Source organism: Polyodon spathula, chromosome 28, assembly GCF_017654505.1.
Source record: "Polyodon spathula isolate WHYD16114869_AA chromosome 28, ASM1765450v1, whole genome shotgun sequence".
Classification (NCBI taxonomy): domain Eukaryota; kingdom Metazoa; phylum Chordata; class Actinopteri; order Acipenseriformes; family Polyodontidae; genus Polyodon; species Polyodon spathula.
The window spans coordinates 8,592,205-8,612,384 of record NC_054561.1 but is presented as its reverse complement, the minus strand read 5'-3'; the positions used below and the strand labels follow the sequence as shown (position 1 = coordinate 8,612,384).

At 41.0% G+C, this 20,180-nt stretch overlaps 1 protein-coding gene across 1 annotated transcript in view; it reads right to left on the bottom strand.

The window, feature by feature from the left end:
* Positions 1 to 303: 303 nt before the first annotated feature.
* Positions 304 to 20,180, bottom strand: part of LOC121301963 (zinc finger protein 135-like) — a gene marked incomplete at its 5' end in the record, with an annotated part of 125,007 nt that continues 105,130 nt past the window's right edge. The window contains one exon of the mRNA XM_041231708.1: positions 304 to 1,841. Within this exon, the coding sequence (XP_041087642.1) occupies positions 1,324 to 1,841 (518 nt within the window). The remainder of the gene's footprint in view (positions 1,842 to 20,180) is intronic.

Here is a 20,180-nt window from a genome sequence, read left to right as displayed (position 1 = left end):
GCAGAGCTCCAGTATACAACAAGCTTGGAGTTTCTCAGTATTTAAACTCAGCAAAGCAGATTCATTCATTCAAATCCATTCAAAACCAAAACAGCATTTGCTCCAGTGCAAAGTTTGCACTTCTTGAAATAAAACAAAGAATTAAATAACACAAGACTGCTTCACAGCTTGTGTTTGCACTGGTGCAAGAGCTTAGAGGCCATTCTAGTTAGATGAAGCACACATTGCTGCCACACTGTGACAGAAATACAATGATGCTTGCTTGTAAATCTCTCTCCTGACCTGTGAGGGTGCTAAGCAGCAAGAACAGAGTTCTTTCGACGGGCTGGTTCTTTTCCAAGGTCGGGAAGTCGGCCAGTCTGGAAGTGGGGCGAGAATCCGTTGCCAGAACGCATTGACCCGGAAGGCAAACGACATGGCAGCCGCAGATTGGAGAGGCGGTTGCACTCATTTACCAAGGGGTCATGTGTGACAACATGAAAAGGGGACAGAAAATCGGAATCTGTTCCTTATTTTAGGTAAATGTATTGGAGACCGGAAGGACCCGTGTTAATGTACCTTGAGTGTTTTGTCTTTGTTTGTCTGTTAGTCTGCCAGAGGCCGTGACCCACCAGAACATCACTGCAGTAAAGCACACTGTCGTTATATTTACCACTAGCACTACTGTACTCACTAAAGAAATGGTGACCATGTATGTTTTGTCTCTGTGTGTATTTTCATTCAGAACTTCCCTGTGCATTATTTATACAGAGCAGTACCAAACACTAAATACTACCTGGTTTCACTGTTTCTGTTGGTCAGTTATAAAATAAAGAACCGTAATATCTCCAGTCCTGTGTTTGTCGTTGTTTGGAGCACTGCATCACCTCTGCACCTGCGCACTATAACCCACTTTGCCACACACACACCCATGAAGATATTCTTAGTTTTAGTTTCTTTTAAACAATTCACTTCTGTATCGTATGCTGTTCTCACTGACACTGGAACAATAATGCGATTTACAGCTCAAATTACATTAAACAAATAGAATATATGTTATTGGCTGTTTTGTTTAATTTGTTAGGTCCGTATCACACATATAAGTGTTCAGAGAAAAAGCTTGTCATAAATTTAATGTGTCCCTTTCAAGTAGAATACCATTGTAACTCTGTCCTAAATCCTCACAGCATGAGTGAGATTCAATTCAGGGGCAGGAGTGGAGCTGAATCCCAGGGCTCTCCAGTTAATTCTGAAAGAATGGGTCTGTCTCCTTCAGTTTGACATGCTCCCCTTCTCAGTGTCGTTGGATTCTGGCTGGCTCTCACTCCTGAGGACCCCTTTCATTTACTGCAGGGTGAGCGAGAGACAAGGAATCGGACAGCTCTCCATGCACACAAACAAGCATGGTGGAGAGGTGAGGGACTGGGAGGGAGGGAGGCTGGCTCCAGTGTGAATTCTCTGGTGTGTTTTTAGGTTTCCAAAATGACTGAAGCTCTCCCCACATTCAGTACAGTGATACAGCTTCTCTCCAGTGTGAATTCGCTGGTGTCTTTTTAGGTCTCGTAATTGACTTAAGCTCTTCCCACAGTCAGTACAGTGATACGGCTTCTCTCCAGTGTGAATGCGCTGGTGTCTTTTTAGGTTTCCTAACTGACTGAAGCTCTCCCCACATTCAGAACAGTGATACGGCTTCTCTCCAGTGTGAATTCGCTGGTGTTTTTTTAGGTCTGCAAATTGAATGAAGCTTTTCCCACAGTCAACACAGTGATACGGCTTCTCTCCAGTGTGAAGTCGCTGGTGTCTTTTTAGGTTTCTTAACCAACTGAAGCTCTTCTCACATTCCGTACACTGATGTGATATCTCTGGCTGGGATATGTTTTCTGAATCCTTAAGCAAGTCAATAGAGTCTTCTTTAACCAGTTCAGTCTCTTCCTCTTTAATGTGGACAGGCTCCAGTTCAGTCTCTTCCTCTTTAATGTGGACAGTCTCCAGTTCAGTCTCTTCTTTAATGTGGACAGGCTCCAGTTCAGTCTCTTCTTTAATGTGGACAGGCTCCAGTTCAGTCTCTTCCTCTTTAATGTGGACAGGCTCCAGTTCAGTCTCTTCCTCTTTAATGTGGACAGGCTCCAGTTCAGTCTCTTCCTCTTTAATGTGGACAGGCTCCAGTTCAGTCTCTTCTTTAATGTGGACAGGCTCCAGTTCAGTCTCTTCTTTAATGTGGACAGGCTCCAGTTCAGTCTCTTCTTTAATGTGGACAGGCTCCAGTTCAGTCTCTTCTTTAATGTGGACAGGCTCTGGTTCAGGCATCTCCTGTTTAATGCAGACAGGTACCAATTCCAGAACCTCTTCCTGTATAATGTAAACAGACTCCATCTTTGTTCCTTAGCTTTCACCAAGATAAGGCAGTCCTGAAAACAGAAAACAAAATTTAAGTATTCCTATCTGTTCTCTATTGGTGTGTAACTTATGACTTGGACCTGAACTGGTATGTCTGATTAGATTCAAAAATTTGTATAATTGAGCCCCCGTTTACAGACCTAGGTTGGCTTTGGCCCCGTATGCGCGCACATAACCCCTGAAGTGCAGTGTGTGCCTGTGGCAAAGTGCCCGCCCCTGTGTGTATTTTCTGTTATATGTTGTGTGTTCAGTGAGTGGAGAACAGGAATGGAGACGGAGGTAATAATAATAATAATTATAACAATAATATTAGTAGTCTTAGTTAAATATCTGCATACTGGTTTTGTTTAGTACGTTTTGTTTGTCTGTTTATTTTGGCGAATGTGCCGTGTCCTGTATTTCTCTGTTATAACTGTTTATTTTCAGTCTGTCTGTTCATTCATTAAATGCTGAGCGAGACCATTCGCTCAGCTCCACCAAACTCCACCTCTCTCTTGTTGTTTATTTCCTGGCTCTAGTCTGGTGCCACCCACTCCGGCCATCTTTGTGACACGTGGTGTCAGCACCGGGATTACCAGCGCCCCCTAGATGCAGACCAGAGCAGGAACCGCAATTTCTTGTTTTAAAAAAAAAGAAAAAAAAAAAGTCAGAAGATGTGTCAGGCTGAGGGACTGGATCCGGGACAATGCTGGGCTGGAGGCACAGTCCATGCCCATAGCCATCCGGGTCCTGTGGATGATGGACAGGAAGCGATGGGAGGCGTACAAGAGGGAACACACCCCAAACTCCCTGGAGGATGGTGTGGAGTTGGTCCTCTGCTACCTGGAGGCAGCTATAAATAGAACAGCAGCCCAGGTAGCAGGGTCTCTAGCGCCAAGGCGGGGGTAACACGAGAGTTCAGCGCCCAGACAGGGGGACCACATGAGTCCAGCACCCAGAAGAGGGGACCACAGGGATTCAAAGCCCGAAAGGGAGCTGTTCCCATCTCCACCAGCAGAGGGTGAGTGCCTGCTGGTATCACTTCCCCTACTATCACCAATTGGAGGAGAGGAGCAGGTGCTTCCTCTGCCTCCATCACCTTCCCCTGCAAGTGAGGGAGAGCCGCACCAGTCCTGCCTGAGGGAGAGCCGCACCAGGGCACCAGACTGTACAGGGTAGACTACACGCCGCTCCCACCTCCGCCGCCAGAAGACTACATGCCACTCCCACCTCCGCCACCAGCAGCAGAGCTGCCTCTACACGCCAGGAGCTCCCACCTCCGCCGCCAGGAGAATACTGCTGGCCTGTCCTCCCACCTCCCGTCCACCAGCAGAGGGTGAATGTCTGCTGGGTCCCCGTCCACCAGCAGAGGATGAATGCCTGCTGGTAGCACTTCCCCCACCATCAGGAGGAGAGGAGCAGGAGCTGCCTCTCCCTGCACCAGAAGGACCAGAACTAGATGCTGGCGGTCCTCAGCAGCCCTTGCATAGGCTGCTGAAGGAAGCACAGGGAAGAACCGCCTGGCAGTAGTGGCCGAGAAGAGGACCAACGCCCGCACCCCAGCTTGTCCTGTCTCCCTGCCTCGCGTCGCCTGTTGCTCCGCATCACCTGGGGTCATTGGAACTGCTTCGCCAGGGGTCGCAGTCAGCTCTACTTGGACGCAAGGGTCAATGTGGCCGGAGCCCCACCAGAGGGAGCTGCCGGATATAAAGGGGGGAGAGGTCAGGAGACCACCTTCCTCCGCAGCAGTTTTGCTGCTGGAAATCTTGGGGGAGGTCTGAAGACCACCAACCCCAGAAGCTTTACCGCTGCTGGACTTGCCCCGGCTGAAGGAGTCAGTCTGGGAGCTGTCAGCACGTCTGCTGACAGCCGCACCATTGGCAGCATTTCCACTGCCAGGGGTACAGCAGGAGGAGAGATTCGCCGCACTGTCAGCACGTTTGCTGACAGCACTGCCAGTAGCACTGCCAGTAGCAGCTTGGCTACTGGCAACATTGCTGCCCATCAACCCCTTAAAGACCCTGTTCTTGGCCCAAGACTTTGAGCGAGACTTTGGGGATTTTAAGGGGGAAGGAGGCCATTGAGCCATGTGTGCTTTGCACAAGGGGGGTATATGTGGCAAAATGCCAACCCCTGTGTGTATTTTGTTATATGTTGTGTGTTCGGTGAGTGGAGAACGGGATTGGAGACGGAGGTAATAATAATAATAATAATAACAATGATATTAGTAGTCGTAGTTAAATATCTGCTCACCGCTTCTGTTTAGTTAGTTTTGTTTGTCTTTTTATTTTGGCGAATGTGCCGTGTCCTGTTTTTGTCTGTTACAACCGTTTATTTTCTGTCTGTCTGTTCATTCATTAAATGCTGAGCAAGACCATGCGCTGAGCTCCACCAAACTCCACCTCTCTCTTGTTGTTTATTTCCTGGCTCTGGTCTGACGCCACCACTCCGGCCGTCTTTGTGACTCCATGCTTGAAGACATTTCCCCTCCCAAAACAAAGAGACGGAAGTGTTTAAATCAACAGCAAGCCTGTCATTTGTGTCACTTGTGTGTTTCTATTTCAAGGTGGTCGTTCCGTGCCAATTAAGATTTCAGCAGAAATGGAGCGGAGCATTGACAACGTGCAGATCAGTCATTTAAAGAAACAGGTGTTACTGTCTATATTGACACATCAGCCTGACAACTCGTCTTATATAGAAATGTAAACATTAACTCCCATTTATTTTCTTGACCATGATAAGTATTCCATGCACACAGAGAAAGAAGGCAGGTGCAGAATGTTCAGCTTCAGAGCCCCACATTCCCACACGGAATGATCTGCCTTGATTTGGAAGGGAGGCACCATCTCTTGCTGCTTTTAACCCTTCCGCTCCGGTGAACATTCTACCTGTTTGAGGTCTGACTGACATAACGTCATTGTCAGGACCATTTTACACCAGATTGTTTGATGGGTGCATAATGTGAAGAAGTTCTACATCAGATTGATCTGTTAACTCATCAACATTTTCTGTCATCCATGATGTTATCCTATGAATATTTCACTACAGTTAATATTTTGTTAATTTGTTTTTGGGTTTAAAAACATTCTGGATGATTTAGTATGATTTCTGGTAAGCTTCTACTTGTGATCGCCGAATCCACCCCCCCCCCCCCCCAAGAAAAAAAAAAACACTTGTCTAGCTTTCTTTTTATAACTGCTCTTATCTGTAATGTAGTATTCTGTAATGTGATTTTAAAATATGATACTTTGTAATGTGATACATTGTACTGTGAAGTTTTCTAATAACTGTAATGTCGCCCTGGATAAGGGCATCTGTGAATAAATAAATAAATAATAAATTACTTTTGTTTTGAAAGTATATAAAGCCAGCCCTGACTGGCTGCTGGAGCCTTTGGAGATGTCAGTCATTTGGTAAGCAACCAACGGTTGTTTAAAAAGGCTGAAAATGGGCATCTAACATGACCATTACATCATCACTCATATATGAATGACTTCTAGCAGCAGTTACATTCAGACTAAGAGACGCATTTTTCGAATGTAGCAGATGTATTTTAAAAGGGAACATTTTAACATCTCATTGTATATTACACTGGCACATTGCACTACACCTGGAGAATGCTTGTTTAGCTTCATGGCTCTTTGGAACTCTTTCGCAGCTTAAATCAACTCTCAAGACCTAACTGTTCTCTTTTGCTGTCCATGCTCTTTAAGCCTGATATCTGCTATTAGCTGCTGTGTTGCTGCTACTATTTCATGTATTATGCTCTTTCCACTGTATTTAATGTATTATGATTTTTATTTTATTTTTTACTGTGATGCATTTCTCTGTATTTAAGGTATTATGGATTTTCTTGTTGTTACTGCATCTTGTAAAGCGCTTTGTGATGGTGGATCCCTATGAAAGGCGCTATATAAAACAAGATTGATTGATTGCTGCTGCTTATTTGTATTGCTATGTTTTACACAGCTGATTGGTATCACTGTTTCTTACAGTAATTTATTAGATGACTTGTTTAGCTACTTCACTGCCTGGCATTGGGGGGGGGGGGGGGGGGGGGGGGGTTGTCATCTTATAGTTTACTGTTTCTCCAAATAGTTTTCTATGTTATTAAGTGTTTTTTATTCTTATCTGTAAAGCACTTTGAGGTGATTTATTTTGAAAGGTGCTATGTAAGAAATTAAGATTGATTGATTGACTTATTGATTGACTGCACAGACAGGTTACCAGAATTCCACAGTGAAAAAACAGGACTTTTAATTGAAACTGTAAGAAATCTGAAACCGTTAACATAACTGTATAACACAATGATAATTTTAAAATGAAACAATGTGTGTGTATATTATATATTAGAAGAACATGACAGCAGTGTTACAGGCAAGCGCTGCTGTCAGTCTTGTTTAAACTCCATTTTGAGGGGGATGTTGTGTCGGCCATTTCAAAGCGGATCAGGACAGCATTTCATGTGCTCTGGGTCCATGTGATGGAGAAATGTTTTGTCCAAGTTTCGTGACTTTATCCATTACATTTATTACGACAACAACCATGTAATAAATTGCTCACAAACAATGATGGATTTGCAGCATCTGACTGATCAATCATGTTCCGAACCCTCCTTCCAGGTGAAGTGTGACACACAATACACAGGAGAGCTGTGAATACACGAGGGGAGCTGCATTTGAACAAAAGAAAAGTAACGGCAGTGCTTAGTGTTTCTATTTGTTTTGCATGTGACTTAGCCAGCGTTTTGTTTCCATGTTGAAATCCCTAGTTAAGGGAGTTACAAGTATCCAGGACATCCTGTTCATGATTATCAGGCAATTATCTTATACTACGTGATGAAATGGTTGAATTGATTGTACAGCACAGGGACATCACTTTGTTTAATTGGGTCCAGTATTTTCAAATGATATACAGAGATTGCTTTTCAGAGTGAGACAGGTCCCGTGACAGTGCAGTGAGGACATGACTGCACTGTGACTCGTAAATTGTGTAAACCACACTGAACTCTTGCAGAAGGACGAGGCTCCTGTCCATTCTCAGGCAGCTCTTGCAAAGGAAGCTGGTGTGTCAACATCGGAGCAGGTGCAATTCAGTTTGTTTTGGAATAAAAAACACAATACATATTGTATTGTATTTTACATATTGTCATTTTACTAACTTTTAAAAAACACTCTGGACCTGAGGAATCGGAGCACCATTTACTGCAGGTATTGTGATAAACATTATAGATTTAAAGCTATAGAAATAATGCAAACCATTACTTATTTATTATTTTGGCTTGAGCACAATTTAGAAGGGCTCAGTTTGTATACATACACATTTAAACAGTCCAGTTCAATACATACTGCTCAATCCTTTACAATTCATAGCAATATAGAGTTCATACAAATATGAGGACAGTAATACAGGTTATTCAGTCATGTCAATAGGATCTGTTAATATAAATATGAGGACAGTAATACAGGTTATTCAGTCATGTCAGTGTTAATAGGATCTGTTAATATAAATATGAGGACAGTAATACAGGTTATTCAGGCACGTCAGTGTTAATAGGATCTGTTGATGTCTCATACCATGGTTTAAAATGCTTAAGTGTTTAAATGGTAAAAGATTTTTTAAATTTATTTTTCGAATGTGTCTTTGTACATTTAACATGTTTTGCTCAGATAGCAATAGAAAAAACGTTTATACCTGCAATAAACTTTATATTATGATTGTGTTATTATACACGGTTATTTTAACTGCTTCAATGAATTGAAGAAACAACGTCCAGTTTTTCCGTGTTAAGCTGGTTGCCCTGCTTGACACACAGCACACTGCGATGGTATAAGGATGCAGCGGTCATTGTGTTGTTATTATTATGAACCACGCCGCTGCTCGTACAGTACAGGACAGTTTAGCAGAATGCAGTTCGCCGATCCTCACCTCTGATTAACCCAACATGAATATAAACCGGACCCGAGCTCAGTGTGTTTCAAAGAGGGCTGAGAGTGGCGGCGCCGGAGAGTCTGCGGCAGGTTTAATAATAATGAATGAGCCCCGTGTCTGCTCGAGTCCCCCATCAAACCCGCCCTCCTCTATATAATATAAACCCGATACACACACGGGCTTGCCAGCGGCTGCAGGGAATTCAATTAACTCACCTCTACCTCCACCTCTCTCTCCCCTTTCTGTTTCCTCGTGTCTTTCTCCAAGCAACTCAAAACAACAAAAAACTTCCGGTTCCGCTTGTACACTTCTAGGATAGTTTAGGCTTTTCAACTCACACCCCACTGCATTCTGGGAAGTGTAGTCCTGCTGTGAACAGTGCCCAAGAGGTGCAGAATGTACCAGAATACCTGGCAAGTGGAAAAGCCTCAGCTGTCCCAATGAACAAGGAGTCACATGGTAACCTGAATGCATGCCTGCCACAGGCGTCCCATGGGTCCTAAAGGATGACAGATAGAAAGGAAATAGTGATTTGAGATCCTGAAATGTTAGCAAAGATAATTGCTTTTGCAAAAATGGGAATTTAAGATACAGGACAAAATTTGTCACAGGAGCTGCCCGGGAGAAGGGCCCAAATTAAGGGAGAGTGGACAGGCCTGGCTGAGGTGGTCAACCTTTGTTTACTTTAAGCATTTGCCCCCCCCCCCAAAAAAAAAAAGCTAATTAACCCCAACCATTTTTTTTTTTTTTTTTTTTTTTTTTTTTTTTTTAAAAAAACACAAAAAAAAAGCAAAGCATAAAACCTAAACCTTTCAACTGGACCCCCTCATTCATTACTGTGTTACACAGGAGGCTGCCAAATAACAGTCTAATATCTTCATGAATCAGTAAAGCAGGGCTCTGGTTTGTTTGATAAAGTCTGGGTCATGCCAATCCATTACATATTGTATACCAAGGTGGAATTCAGATAGAAATGGTTCCCTGAAATGTATTTTAAAAATGGGCAGGAGGATGGGGGGGGGGGGAGAACGGGACTTATTGTTCAATAGAAATGTCTTTACAATAGGGTTATGGCTCGATAGGAGGGAAGTCCTTGCCCCTAGGTTCACACAATGAATGATCCTTGAATAAACACCATATTGAGCATGGTCTGATCAGGCACTAACAAATCTTGAATTAAGCAAGACATGGAATGTAGCAGAGAGAATCCAATTAGCAAGGCCTTTGACACACATACATTAATTAGTGAAGATCACACACAAAAAAAAAAAAAAAAAAAAAACCACCACAAGAACTTTTACAAGCAAGGTTTATCTATCAATATACCATTTTCCAAAGAGTTACAACTCCAGCAACAAAGATAGCCACTGAACACACACCCATTGCAGCTCCCAGAAGAGACCACACATTGACTTGGGCTGCAAGAGAACACCACAAAAATAGATTACACCAAAATTATTCACGTGAACTGCAATTTGTTCACATTATACAAAATACCGCTTCTAGGCATAAAGCGAAGGGATCCCTCTCCTCAGCTCAATTGAGCCAGAAGACACAAATTCCTTCATTGCACCACCATCCATCCCTTCAGTACTGTGACCTGCAGGAGGAGTCTAATTAACAAACTTGACAAAAATGCATGCAAACAATGCCTGCCCCCCGATTAATTGTGAACATGGGAGAGACCATGATAAGTGTTCCACAGTTCAAGCACAGTAAAGTGTAATACAGCACAGTGAAACATAAAGCATAGGGAAGCATTGTAAAGAACAGAGAGGTCTGGTAAACCATAGGGAGGCATTGTAAAGTACAGATAGGTGTGGTAAAGCATAGGGATGCATTGTAAAGCACAGAGAGGTCTGGTAAAGCACAGGGAAGCATTGTAGAGCACAGAAAGGTATGGTAAAGCATAGGGAAGCATTGTAAAGCAATAGAGGTATAGTAAAGCACAATTAACAAATGTGATAGAATTCAAGATCACAACGTATTGATTAATTGGTTACACTTACCTTTTAAAAGCAGTGTTCCTTCATTATGTGATAGTACACATTTCCCCTGGTAGCTGTCTTCCCGGTTGTCTGTCCAGTGTTTGGTGAATTAAGGCAGGTTGGTGTGATTCTTTTACTTGGAGAATTATTTAATTGCGGTTTTATTTTAAGAACATAAGAAAATTTACAAACGAGAGGAGGCCATTTGGCCCATCTTGCTCGTTTGGTTGTTAGTAGCTTATTGATCCCAGAATCTCATCAAGCAGCATCTTGAAGGATCTCAGGGTGTCAGCTTCAACAACATTACTGGGGAGTTGATTCCAGACCCTCACAATTCTCTGTCTAAAAAAGTGTCTCCTATTTTCTGTTCTGAATGCCCCTTTGTCTAATCTCCATTTGTGACCCATGGTGCTGATTTCTTTTTTCAGGCTGAAAAAGTCCCTTGGGTCGACACTGTCAATACCTTTTAGAATTTTGAATGCTTGAATTAGGTCGCCACGTAGTCTTCTTTGTTCAAGACTGAACAGATTCAATTTTTTTAGCCTGTCTGCATATGACATGCCTTTTAAGCCTGGAATAATTCTGGTCGCTCTTCTTTGCACTCTTTCTAGAGCAGCAATATCTTTTTTATAGCGAGGTGACCAGAACTGCACACAATATTCAAGATGAGGTCTTACTAGTGCATTGTACAGTTTTAACATTACTTCCCTTGATTTAAATTCAACACTTTTCACAATGTATCCGAGCATCTTGTTAGCCTTTTTTTTATAGCTTCCCCACATTGTCTAGATGAAGACATTTCTGAGTCAACAAAAACTCCTAGGTCTTTTTCATAGATTCCTTCTCCAATTTCAGTATCTCCCATATGATATTTATAATGTACATTTTTATTTCCTGCGTGCAGTACCTTACACTTCTCTATTAAATGTCATTTGCCATGTGTCTGCCCAGTTCTGAATCTTGTCTAGATCATTTTGAATGACCTTTGCTGCTGCAACAGTGTTTGCCACTCCTCCTACTTGTGTCGTCTGCAAATTTAACAAGTTTGTTTACTATACCAGAATCTAAATCATTAATGTAGATTAGGAATAGCAGAGGACCTAATATTGATCCCTGTGGTACACCATTGGTTACCACACTCCATTCTGAGGTTTTTCCTCTAATCAGTACTTTCTGTTTTCTACATGTTAACCACTCCCTAATCCATGTACATGTGTTTCCTTGAATCCCAACTGCGTTCAGTTTGAGAATTAATCTTTTGTGCGGGACTTTGTCAAAAGCTTTCTGGAAATCTAAATAAACCATGTCATATGCTTTGCAATTATCCATTATCGATGTTGCATCCTCAAAAAAATCAAGCAAGTTAGTTAGACACGATCTCCCTTTCCTAAAACCATGTTGACTGTCTCCCAGTACCCTGTTACCATATAGGTAATTTTCCATTTTGGATCTTATTATAGTTTCCATAAGTTTGCATATAATAGAAGTCAGGCTTACTGGTCTGTAGTTACCTGGTTCAGTTTTGTTTCCCTTTTTGTGGATCGGTATTACGTTTGCAATTTTCCAGTCTGTCGGTACCACCCCTGTGTCAAGAGACTGCTGCATGATCTTGGTTAGCGGTTTGTAAATTACTTCTTTCATTTCTTTGAGTACTACTGGGAGGATCTCACCCGGCCCAGGGGATTTGATTATTTTAAGAGCTCATAGTCCCTTTAACACTTCTGCCTCAGAAGGGTTTCTAACCCTGCACATATGAAGTCACTACCTCAGTAGCTGAAATACAAGGCTTACACACTGGCAGTAACAGCATTGCAAAATAAATAAAATTGAACTTTTTCACAATCAAATTTCAAAAGGAATCGCAGAACACACACAAACCCAATGCATTAATGGCACACAATTCCTATATGGCAGCCCTCTTGGGAAAAAGGTTAAAGTTAAGGGAATGTTAGATTTTGCTTCCACTAGATGAGACAGTAGAGTAGACCTCAAGTAGACAAGACCAAGGGCATGTGAAAGAATCAAAATGCAAAGTCACATGATTTTACCTCAGGGTATGCAAGGGATCAATCAGGATCATCTTGAACAAAGTCTGGCTCAATAAGGGGCACACCTCACAGAAACCTGAAGAGAATTGAGATCAGTCAGGAATGAAGCACTTCTGTAGTGACAACTAAAACAAAAAACCCACAAGTTATACTGAACAGCATTATCACATCCTGACAGCCCTTACCTCCATGTAGTTTCTTTCACACAGAAACTCTCTCTGCTCATGGAGAATAGGGGCATGTCATGCTCTGACCATAGGAGCAAGCTGAAGTCATAGCACTGTTTGAGAAGACCCTGATTTGTATTGGCAGCATGTAGGTCTCATCATTCTGGAAACAAAGGCTAAAGTCAGTCCCAGCATGTCACCATAAGAAACAAGCTTGCAAGAAATAAAATGAAGACTTACTGTGTTCTGAGCAAAACAGCTCAGCACAGAAGAACTTGGCATTTCCCAAGAAGTCAACAGTTAAGCTGTATCCACACTGTGTGGCCAGTCTGGGAGAGAGGGACACAAGCACCCCCTTATTGTCGATAGAAAGAAATTCAGGTGGGCTTTTAAGAAATTGTATACGTCATCAAGCAAGGTGGAGAGATAACAAAATTAACACACACACCGCCCCGTTTCAGCTACTAATTGTAATTGTGCAAGAATGATTTGTAATAGAAATAGATAGCAATAGAAACACACCCATTTGGAACAGCGAGTTCAGGGAAATGATTTGTATTCTGATGAAGGTTGTAGCAGCTCAGGTTTAGTATTTAGTGTGATCAGCAACATGCTTTTAAAGCGAATGCAAGAGCCTTTCCTACCCTGCATTCTGCAAAGACTAAGCCTGGTTAATGCCATACAGCGCAGGAGTGCTCTAATTAATTCAGCTTATTACATTAAGAATCAACTGGCTTTGTACATCAAAAGCTTTCCATTCAATAAACACGATCACTCAATCATATATGAAAATACTTTCCAACAAAAGACTTCGCCAACATCATCCTCATAACACTCCCTTGACATTCTGTCCTCACTGAGCCTGCAGAAGACAACGATACTTGAAAACACACAACTGGCAAATAAACAGGAAGCTAAAACAACAGCTCTGCTGAAGCGACCGTTATCGTACCTAGAGGGAGGTTCTGAGTGCAAACTTCAGCGGCTAACACAGCCAGCAGCAATGTTATTCTGCATTGAAAAAACAGACTACAGTGAGAAACACACATGATAAAATTAACATTTCAAAACTAGAGAAAAGATCAACAGTTACCCAAATCTAAGACAACACAGCATCATTAAAGCCAAGACAGACGCGACCGTGAACTGCATTCCTCGTTCTAAAGAAATAATAAGAAAAACAAACCGGCCAGTAGCTGAGTCTGGGATTCCTTGGTGCGCATTGGGTTTATAAAGAGGGTCGGGTGCTAATGGGAGCTAATTAGCGGCAATTGATGTGTGCACCTGTTTCATATTAGCACTCTAATTTTCAATCAGTATAAAATAATAATAATAATAATAATAATAATAATAATAATAATAATAATAATAATAATAATAATAATAATATGTTTGAAATTATATTACAACCCATTTAGAAGGTTGTACTTTGAATTGAAGTTTGGTAGAAGTAGGTGCGGAACAAACTGGACTGTCACCTAGAACTGATTGACTCTCTGATTAAAGGCTCAGCTATGAAGGCATGTAGTAAACAAACACCAATGAATAATAAAAAGAAGCAGCGCAAATGAAGAAACACATTTATATCCTGCAGGAATCGAGGCACGTGTGCTGCCTGCGCCAGTTTGAGGAGACGATAATGACAGCTCGAGTTCTGATCTTAACATCCACAAGTCAATTGTTGATTTTTACAATGTTCCCAGACTGATAGGTAGGCTAAGCAGACATTAAAGTAGAAAATTTGAGAAACAGTGCAAAGCATCTCTTTAGCGTGTCAAACCTGCCATGACAGGGGCAGCCCCGGGGAACAGAATGAGCAAGCGGCAAATGGAAAGTACAGCGCTTAACTTGAAATAAAACGCGCAGCATTGACTTAGAACAGATCTGAATGTCATACAATCTGAATGTTTCTACTATCATTTCAAAAGCATTTCTAACAGTGCCTAGTGTGGTAGCAAAGAGTCAATGCTTGTCAACACATTGCCCTCGGCATGATGGAGTTTCACGTAATGTCACGTTAGTGTCCATAAATGTAGATACACTGAAGGCAAGAGGAGTGACAGGGATAGCAGAGATAGTTAAGCAAGGACTTAAACCAGGCCAATCCAAATTTCCTGCAAAAGTTCAGGATGTTGAGAATACCCCTGTGGATATGTACTTATATGACCACTCTATTTCAGAGAACATGCTGTGTAATGGGACTGTAGCCCACACCTTGACAACTGGACAGCATCTTTGTATTGATACTGACATATGTAATACCACTCAATGGATATACTGAACTACGCCACTGCCTTTTAATATATAGGAGAGTGGAACTCCTAAGAATAAAATTTAAGAACAAAATCCCCACACAAGAACCCTTCAAATAAATGAAAGTACAAGGGTCGGTACAGTTTGAAACAGAATTTATTTATAAAATGGGAACAACCCCCAGTTGAATCAAACACAAGGTAAAAACAATTACAAAGAACTCTATTCAAATAGGAAGTATTAATGGAAGTGAATTCAGTAGTATTTAATTGTAGAGATTGTTAAAGGCAGCCAACCACCAAAAGCCAGGAGAGCGATAAAGCCACCTTGTGAACAATCACACACACACAAAAGAAACACTAAAATCAATTTAGACTAGACAATTATCAAACGTGTGTAAATCAATCAAAAATAACACAATATAACTGGCTTAGCGCAGTGCTTCACCCAATACCAAAATCCAAAGCATACACCCTGTGACTCCATCACTGTCCAGGCAATCGGGAGCGCACCGCCCTCACAAAAACCCTATAAAAAAAACTATCTAAGAAAAAAACTATCTAAGAAAAACAGTGGAAGGCGCACTTTGTCCTATGAAAAGAAAACAAAGGTTAGCAGTGTCTCCACACACAAATGCATTTATCGCTATACAATTAAAAATCACAATACCTCGGGTGAGCTGCAATCTCTAGAATACACAAACCCACCTACACACCCCTAAAGTCCACCTTCAAGTCATCTGATAGCCCACCCTACATATACCGGAACTAAAACCACAGGGATCAGTATTAGGTCCTCTGCTATTCCTAATCTACATTAATGATTTAGATTCTGGTATAGTAAGCAAACTTGTTAAATTTGCAGACGACACAAAAGTAGGAGGAGTGGCAAACACTGTTGCAGCAGCAAAGGTCATTCAAAATGATCTAGACAAGATTCAGAACTGGGCAGACACATGGCAAATTACATTTAATAGAGAAAAGTGTAAGGTACTGCATGCAGGAAATAAAAATGTACATTATAAATATCATATGGGAGATACTGAAATTGGAGAAGGAATCTATGAAAAAGACCTAGGAGTTTTTGTTGACTCAGAAATGTCTTCATCTAGACAATGTGGGGAAGCTATAAAAAAGGCTAACAAGATGCTCGGATACATTGTGAAAAGTGTTGAATTTAAATCAAGGGAAGTAATGTTAAAACTGTACAATGCACTAGTAAGACCTCATCTTGAATATTGTGTGCAGTTCTGGTCATCTCGCTATAAAAAAGATATTGTTGCTCTAGAAAGAGTGCAAAGAGGAGCGACCAGAATTATTCCGGGGTTAAAAGGCATGTCATATGCAGACAGGCTAAAAGAATTGAATCTGTTCAGTCTTGAACAAAGAAGACTACGTGGCGACCTAATTCAAGCATTCAAAATTCTAAAAGGTATTGACAGTGTCGACCCAAGGGACTTTTTCAGCCTGAAAAAAGAAACAAGGACCAGGGGTCACAAATGGAGATTAGACAAAGGGGCCTTCAGAACAGAAAATAGGAGGCACTTTTTTACACAGAGAATTGTGAGGGTCTGGAATCAACTCCCCAGTAATGTTGTTGAAGCTGACACCCTGAGATCCTTCAAGAAGCTGCTTGATGAGATTTTGGGATCAATAAGCTGCTAACAACCAAACGAGCAAGATGGGCCGAATGGCCTCCTCTCGTTTGTAAACTTTCTTATGTTCTTAAAATAAAACCGCAATTAAAAATAATTCTCCAAGTAAAAGAATCACACCAACCTGCCTTAATTCACCAAACACTGGACAGACAACCGGGAAGACAGCTACCAGGGGAAATGTGTACTATCACATAATGAAGGAACACTGCTTTTAAAAGGTAAGTGTAACCAATTAATCAACACGTTGTGATCTTGAAATCTATCACATCTGTTAATTGTTAATTGTGCTTTACTACACCTCTATTGCTTTACAATGCTTCCCTATGCTTTACAATAACCTCTCTGTGCTTTACAATGCTTCCCTATACTTTACCACACCCCTCTGTGATTTACAATGCTTCCCTTTGCTTTACCATACCTTTCTGTGCTCTACAATGCTTCCCTGTGCTTTACCAGACCCATCTGTGCTTTACAATGCTTCCCTATGCTTTACCAGACCCCTCTGTGCTTTACAATGCTTCTCTGTGCTTTACCAGACCTCTTTGTACTTTACAATGCTTCCCTGTGCTTTACCATACCTCTCTGTGCTTTATAATGTATCCCTATGCTTTACCACACCTATCTGTGCTTTACAATGCCTCCCATGCTTTACGTTTCACTGTGCTGTATTACACTTTGCTGTGCTTGAACTGTGGAACACTTTTATCATGGTCTCTCCCATGTTCACAATTAATCGTGTCTTTCTTTCTAATTAGGTAGCAGGCTACAGAAACTGCAACTCTTTCTGCTGCGTATCTCTCCCCCTTTCATCCAGAAACTTCCTTCTTTTCTTACCTCCAGCTCCCTGGGAGTATTTCTGTCAGGGTTACTTCTCTCAGGGGTGGATTAACATACTTCACTGGGTCCACTTAGGGGGCCCCCCAGTAAAACTCACTGTAACCGGTGGATCAAAATATAGCAGTAAACAAATATAGGAAAAATGTAGCAACAAATAAATATAATATAATATAATATAATAGTAATGGATGAACACGCACGCACAGAAGCACACGCACGCGCAGACGCATGCACACACACACGCAAATATATGATGTGCAATTGGTTAGATGCTAAGAGTGTGCGTGTTATTGTTTTAAATGGCTACTTGTGTGAACTCGCTAAACAATCCAGTTACATGCTAAGTTTCTTTAGTTTTGAAAAGATACTTGACTTGAGTGCATAGAGTCATGGATGTAACTATTAGTGTGAATATATACTGCTGGGATTTAGTAATTATCTGAAACAGCAGATTATACACGAAACACATCCTAATGTTAAACTTGAAATGCAGGTAACTACAGTTCATTTTTCAATTCACTACACATTTCACTTGTTTAATCGTTTCACAGCTCATGTATTCTATCATGTTATATACTTCTATCTTTATCACTTTTTTTTTCCTTTTGAAGAACTTCCTTTCTGCAGCGAGTCGAGTGTTTTCTGGTAAAATGTTCCATTAAGGAAGGTTGCTAAGATCGCCTCCTTTAATAATGATATATGTCGTGTGGAGGTATTATGGTTCTGCAAATAAAGAAATTATTTTTTAAGCACAATGATTGTTATTAAAGTTTTGGTCAGGAGGCCAATGTAGAGGACCAGGGGTCACAAATGGAGTTTAGAAAAAGGGGCATTCAGAACAGAAAATAGGAGACACTTTTTTACACAGAGAATTGTGAGGGTCTGGAATCAACTCCCCAGTAATGTTGTTGAAGCTGACACCCTGGGATCCTTCAAGAAGCTGCTTGATGAGATTTTGGGATCAATAAGCTACTAACAACCAAACGAGCAAGATGGGCCGAATGGCCTCCTCTCGTTTGTAAACTTTCTTATGTTCTTATGTTCTTATGAGTGTTATTGGTATAGGGCAGTGAGCTAATGAATGTGGGTTTGTTTTCATTTGTGTTTTTCCGAAAGCAGATATAGGTATTTTATTACATTTTTTGTATGTGACAAAATCAAGCAGTTTCATTCCAGCGTAGTATCTTGTGATATGATTTGCTTTACATTAATACAGCAGGTAAACATTCTGCGGGCCCCAAGAAGTCTTAATCACTTTGACTGCTGTGTGTTTGATACAGACTGGGAAGAATGAAGCGTGTTTCACATTGATTCCCTGCACTGTAACACTGCTCACAGAATCTGTTTCTCTGGACTTCCTGTTTCATTCCCGTCTCTCTTCTGTAGAACCAATCAGACGTGTGTTTGCTGGCTGTGTGCAGAGGAGGAACACAAGAGCCATGATACAGTCTCAGCTGAGTCAGAAAGGTGTGGGAAACAGGTAAGGGTTGCAGGAGCACGTTTAGGCTGAGCTGCTTGTTGATCAGGCTCTGCTTCTGTGTTCCACTTCTCATGTGAGGGAGCTGCTGTGGGGGTGGGAGGGGAGGGTGTTCTTCTTTTGGGTGCAGATATGCTGCAGCTTCTGCACTGTATTTATAAAATAAAACACAAATACATACATACAAGCTTATTATATTTTACCATCTTGTGTAAAAAGGCATGTCGATAGATAAAACGCATAGTCACAAACCTGTAGCTTTGTGAACAAAACGCTGACGTCACCACTCACCAGACGCCTGTAACTCGACACCAAGATCAGCTGACAAGCTGCAGCAGAGAAATGTGTCTTTCAGTAAACAAGCACACACACACACCCTAATTCACACATTAGAGAAATTGTTAAATTCTACTGCACTCGAAATATGTATTTACAAGCTACACCAGATTGGAGAAGTGTGTCTTTTCAGTAAGCAGGCAAGGCAAGAAATAAAAATACTTTACACACACACACACACACACACACACACACACACACACACACACACACACACACACACACACACACACACACACACTCACACATCAGAAGAATACCTAAAGATTTCTACTACATTTGAAATATTATTATATAAAACATACACTCAGCTGCGAATAATGCCATAGGCGCACGTATTTTATTACTTCAAAAAATATGAGCAATATAAAAAAATAACCAGTAACAATTATAATTTAAAAAAAACTAAACAATAACAATTATAATTTCTCAATAATACATATTTACAAACAGTACAAACAGTAGAACAAGATTAATATTAAATACATATTAGATTAAAGATAAAATTGCTTCAGTTACCTAGTTGCTTGACAAAAAAAGTGACAAATTCTAGATCAGCCACCAATCACTGTTACTAGTATGAAACAGTACCATCTAGTGGACAGCTACTGTGGATCAAGTGTTCTTTTGTATTGCTAGCACCATTTGCACTAAATGGTGTTGAATCTTACTACTATCTACACATGTTGTCTGATCTAGTCTGTGCTACAGATGTCTATGGTGTGCAACTAGAAATGAAGAGCAAAATATATTCAAGAACAACTCAGAATTATTTCAAACATTGTAAAGAGGTAAGGGGACAAGAAAACAGAAAATATATTTGAACTAAAATGATTCTGTCAGTTTCAATAACATACCTAAACAGGTATGTGTTGGGTGTGACAATATATCACTCAATGTCCCATCAGAAATGTCACTGTGTCACTGTGTTTCTACACAGAAGCAGCTGGGAGAGACACAGACAGAAATACAACAGAGAATCCAGGATAGACTGAAAGAAATGGAGGAGCTGAAACAGGCTGGGAGTCACTGAAAGTGAGTATTGACAAGAGGGTGTTATTATTATTATTATTATTATTATTATTATTATTATTATTATTATTATTATTATTATTATTTTAACAGATGGGC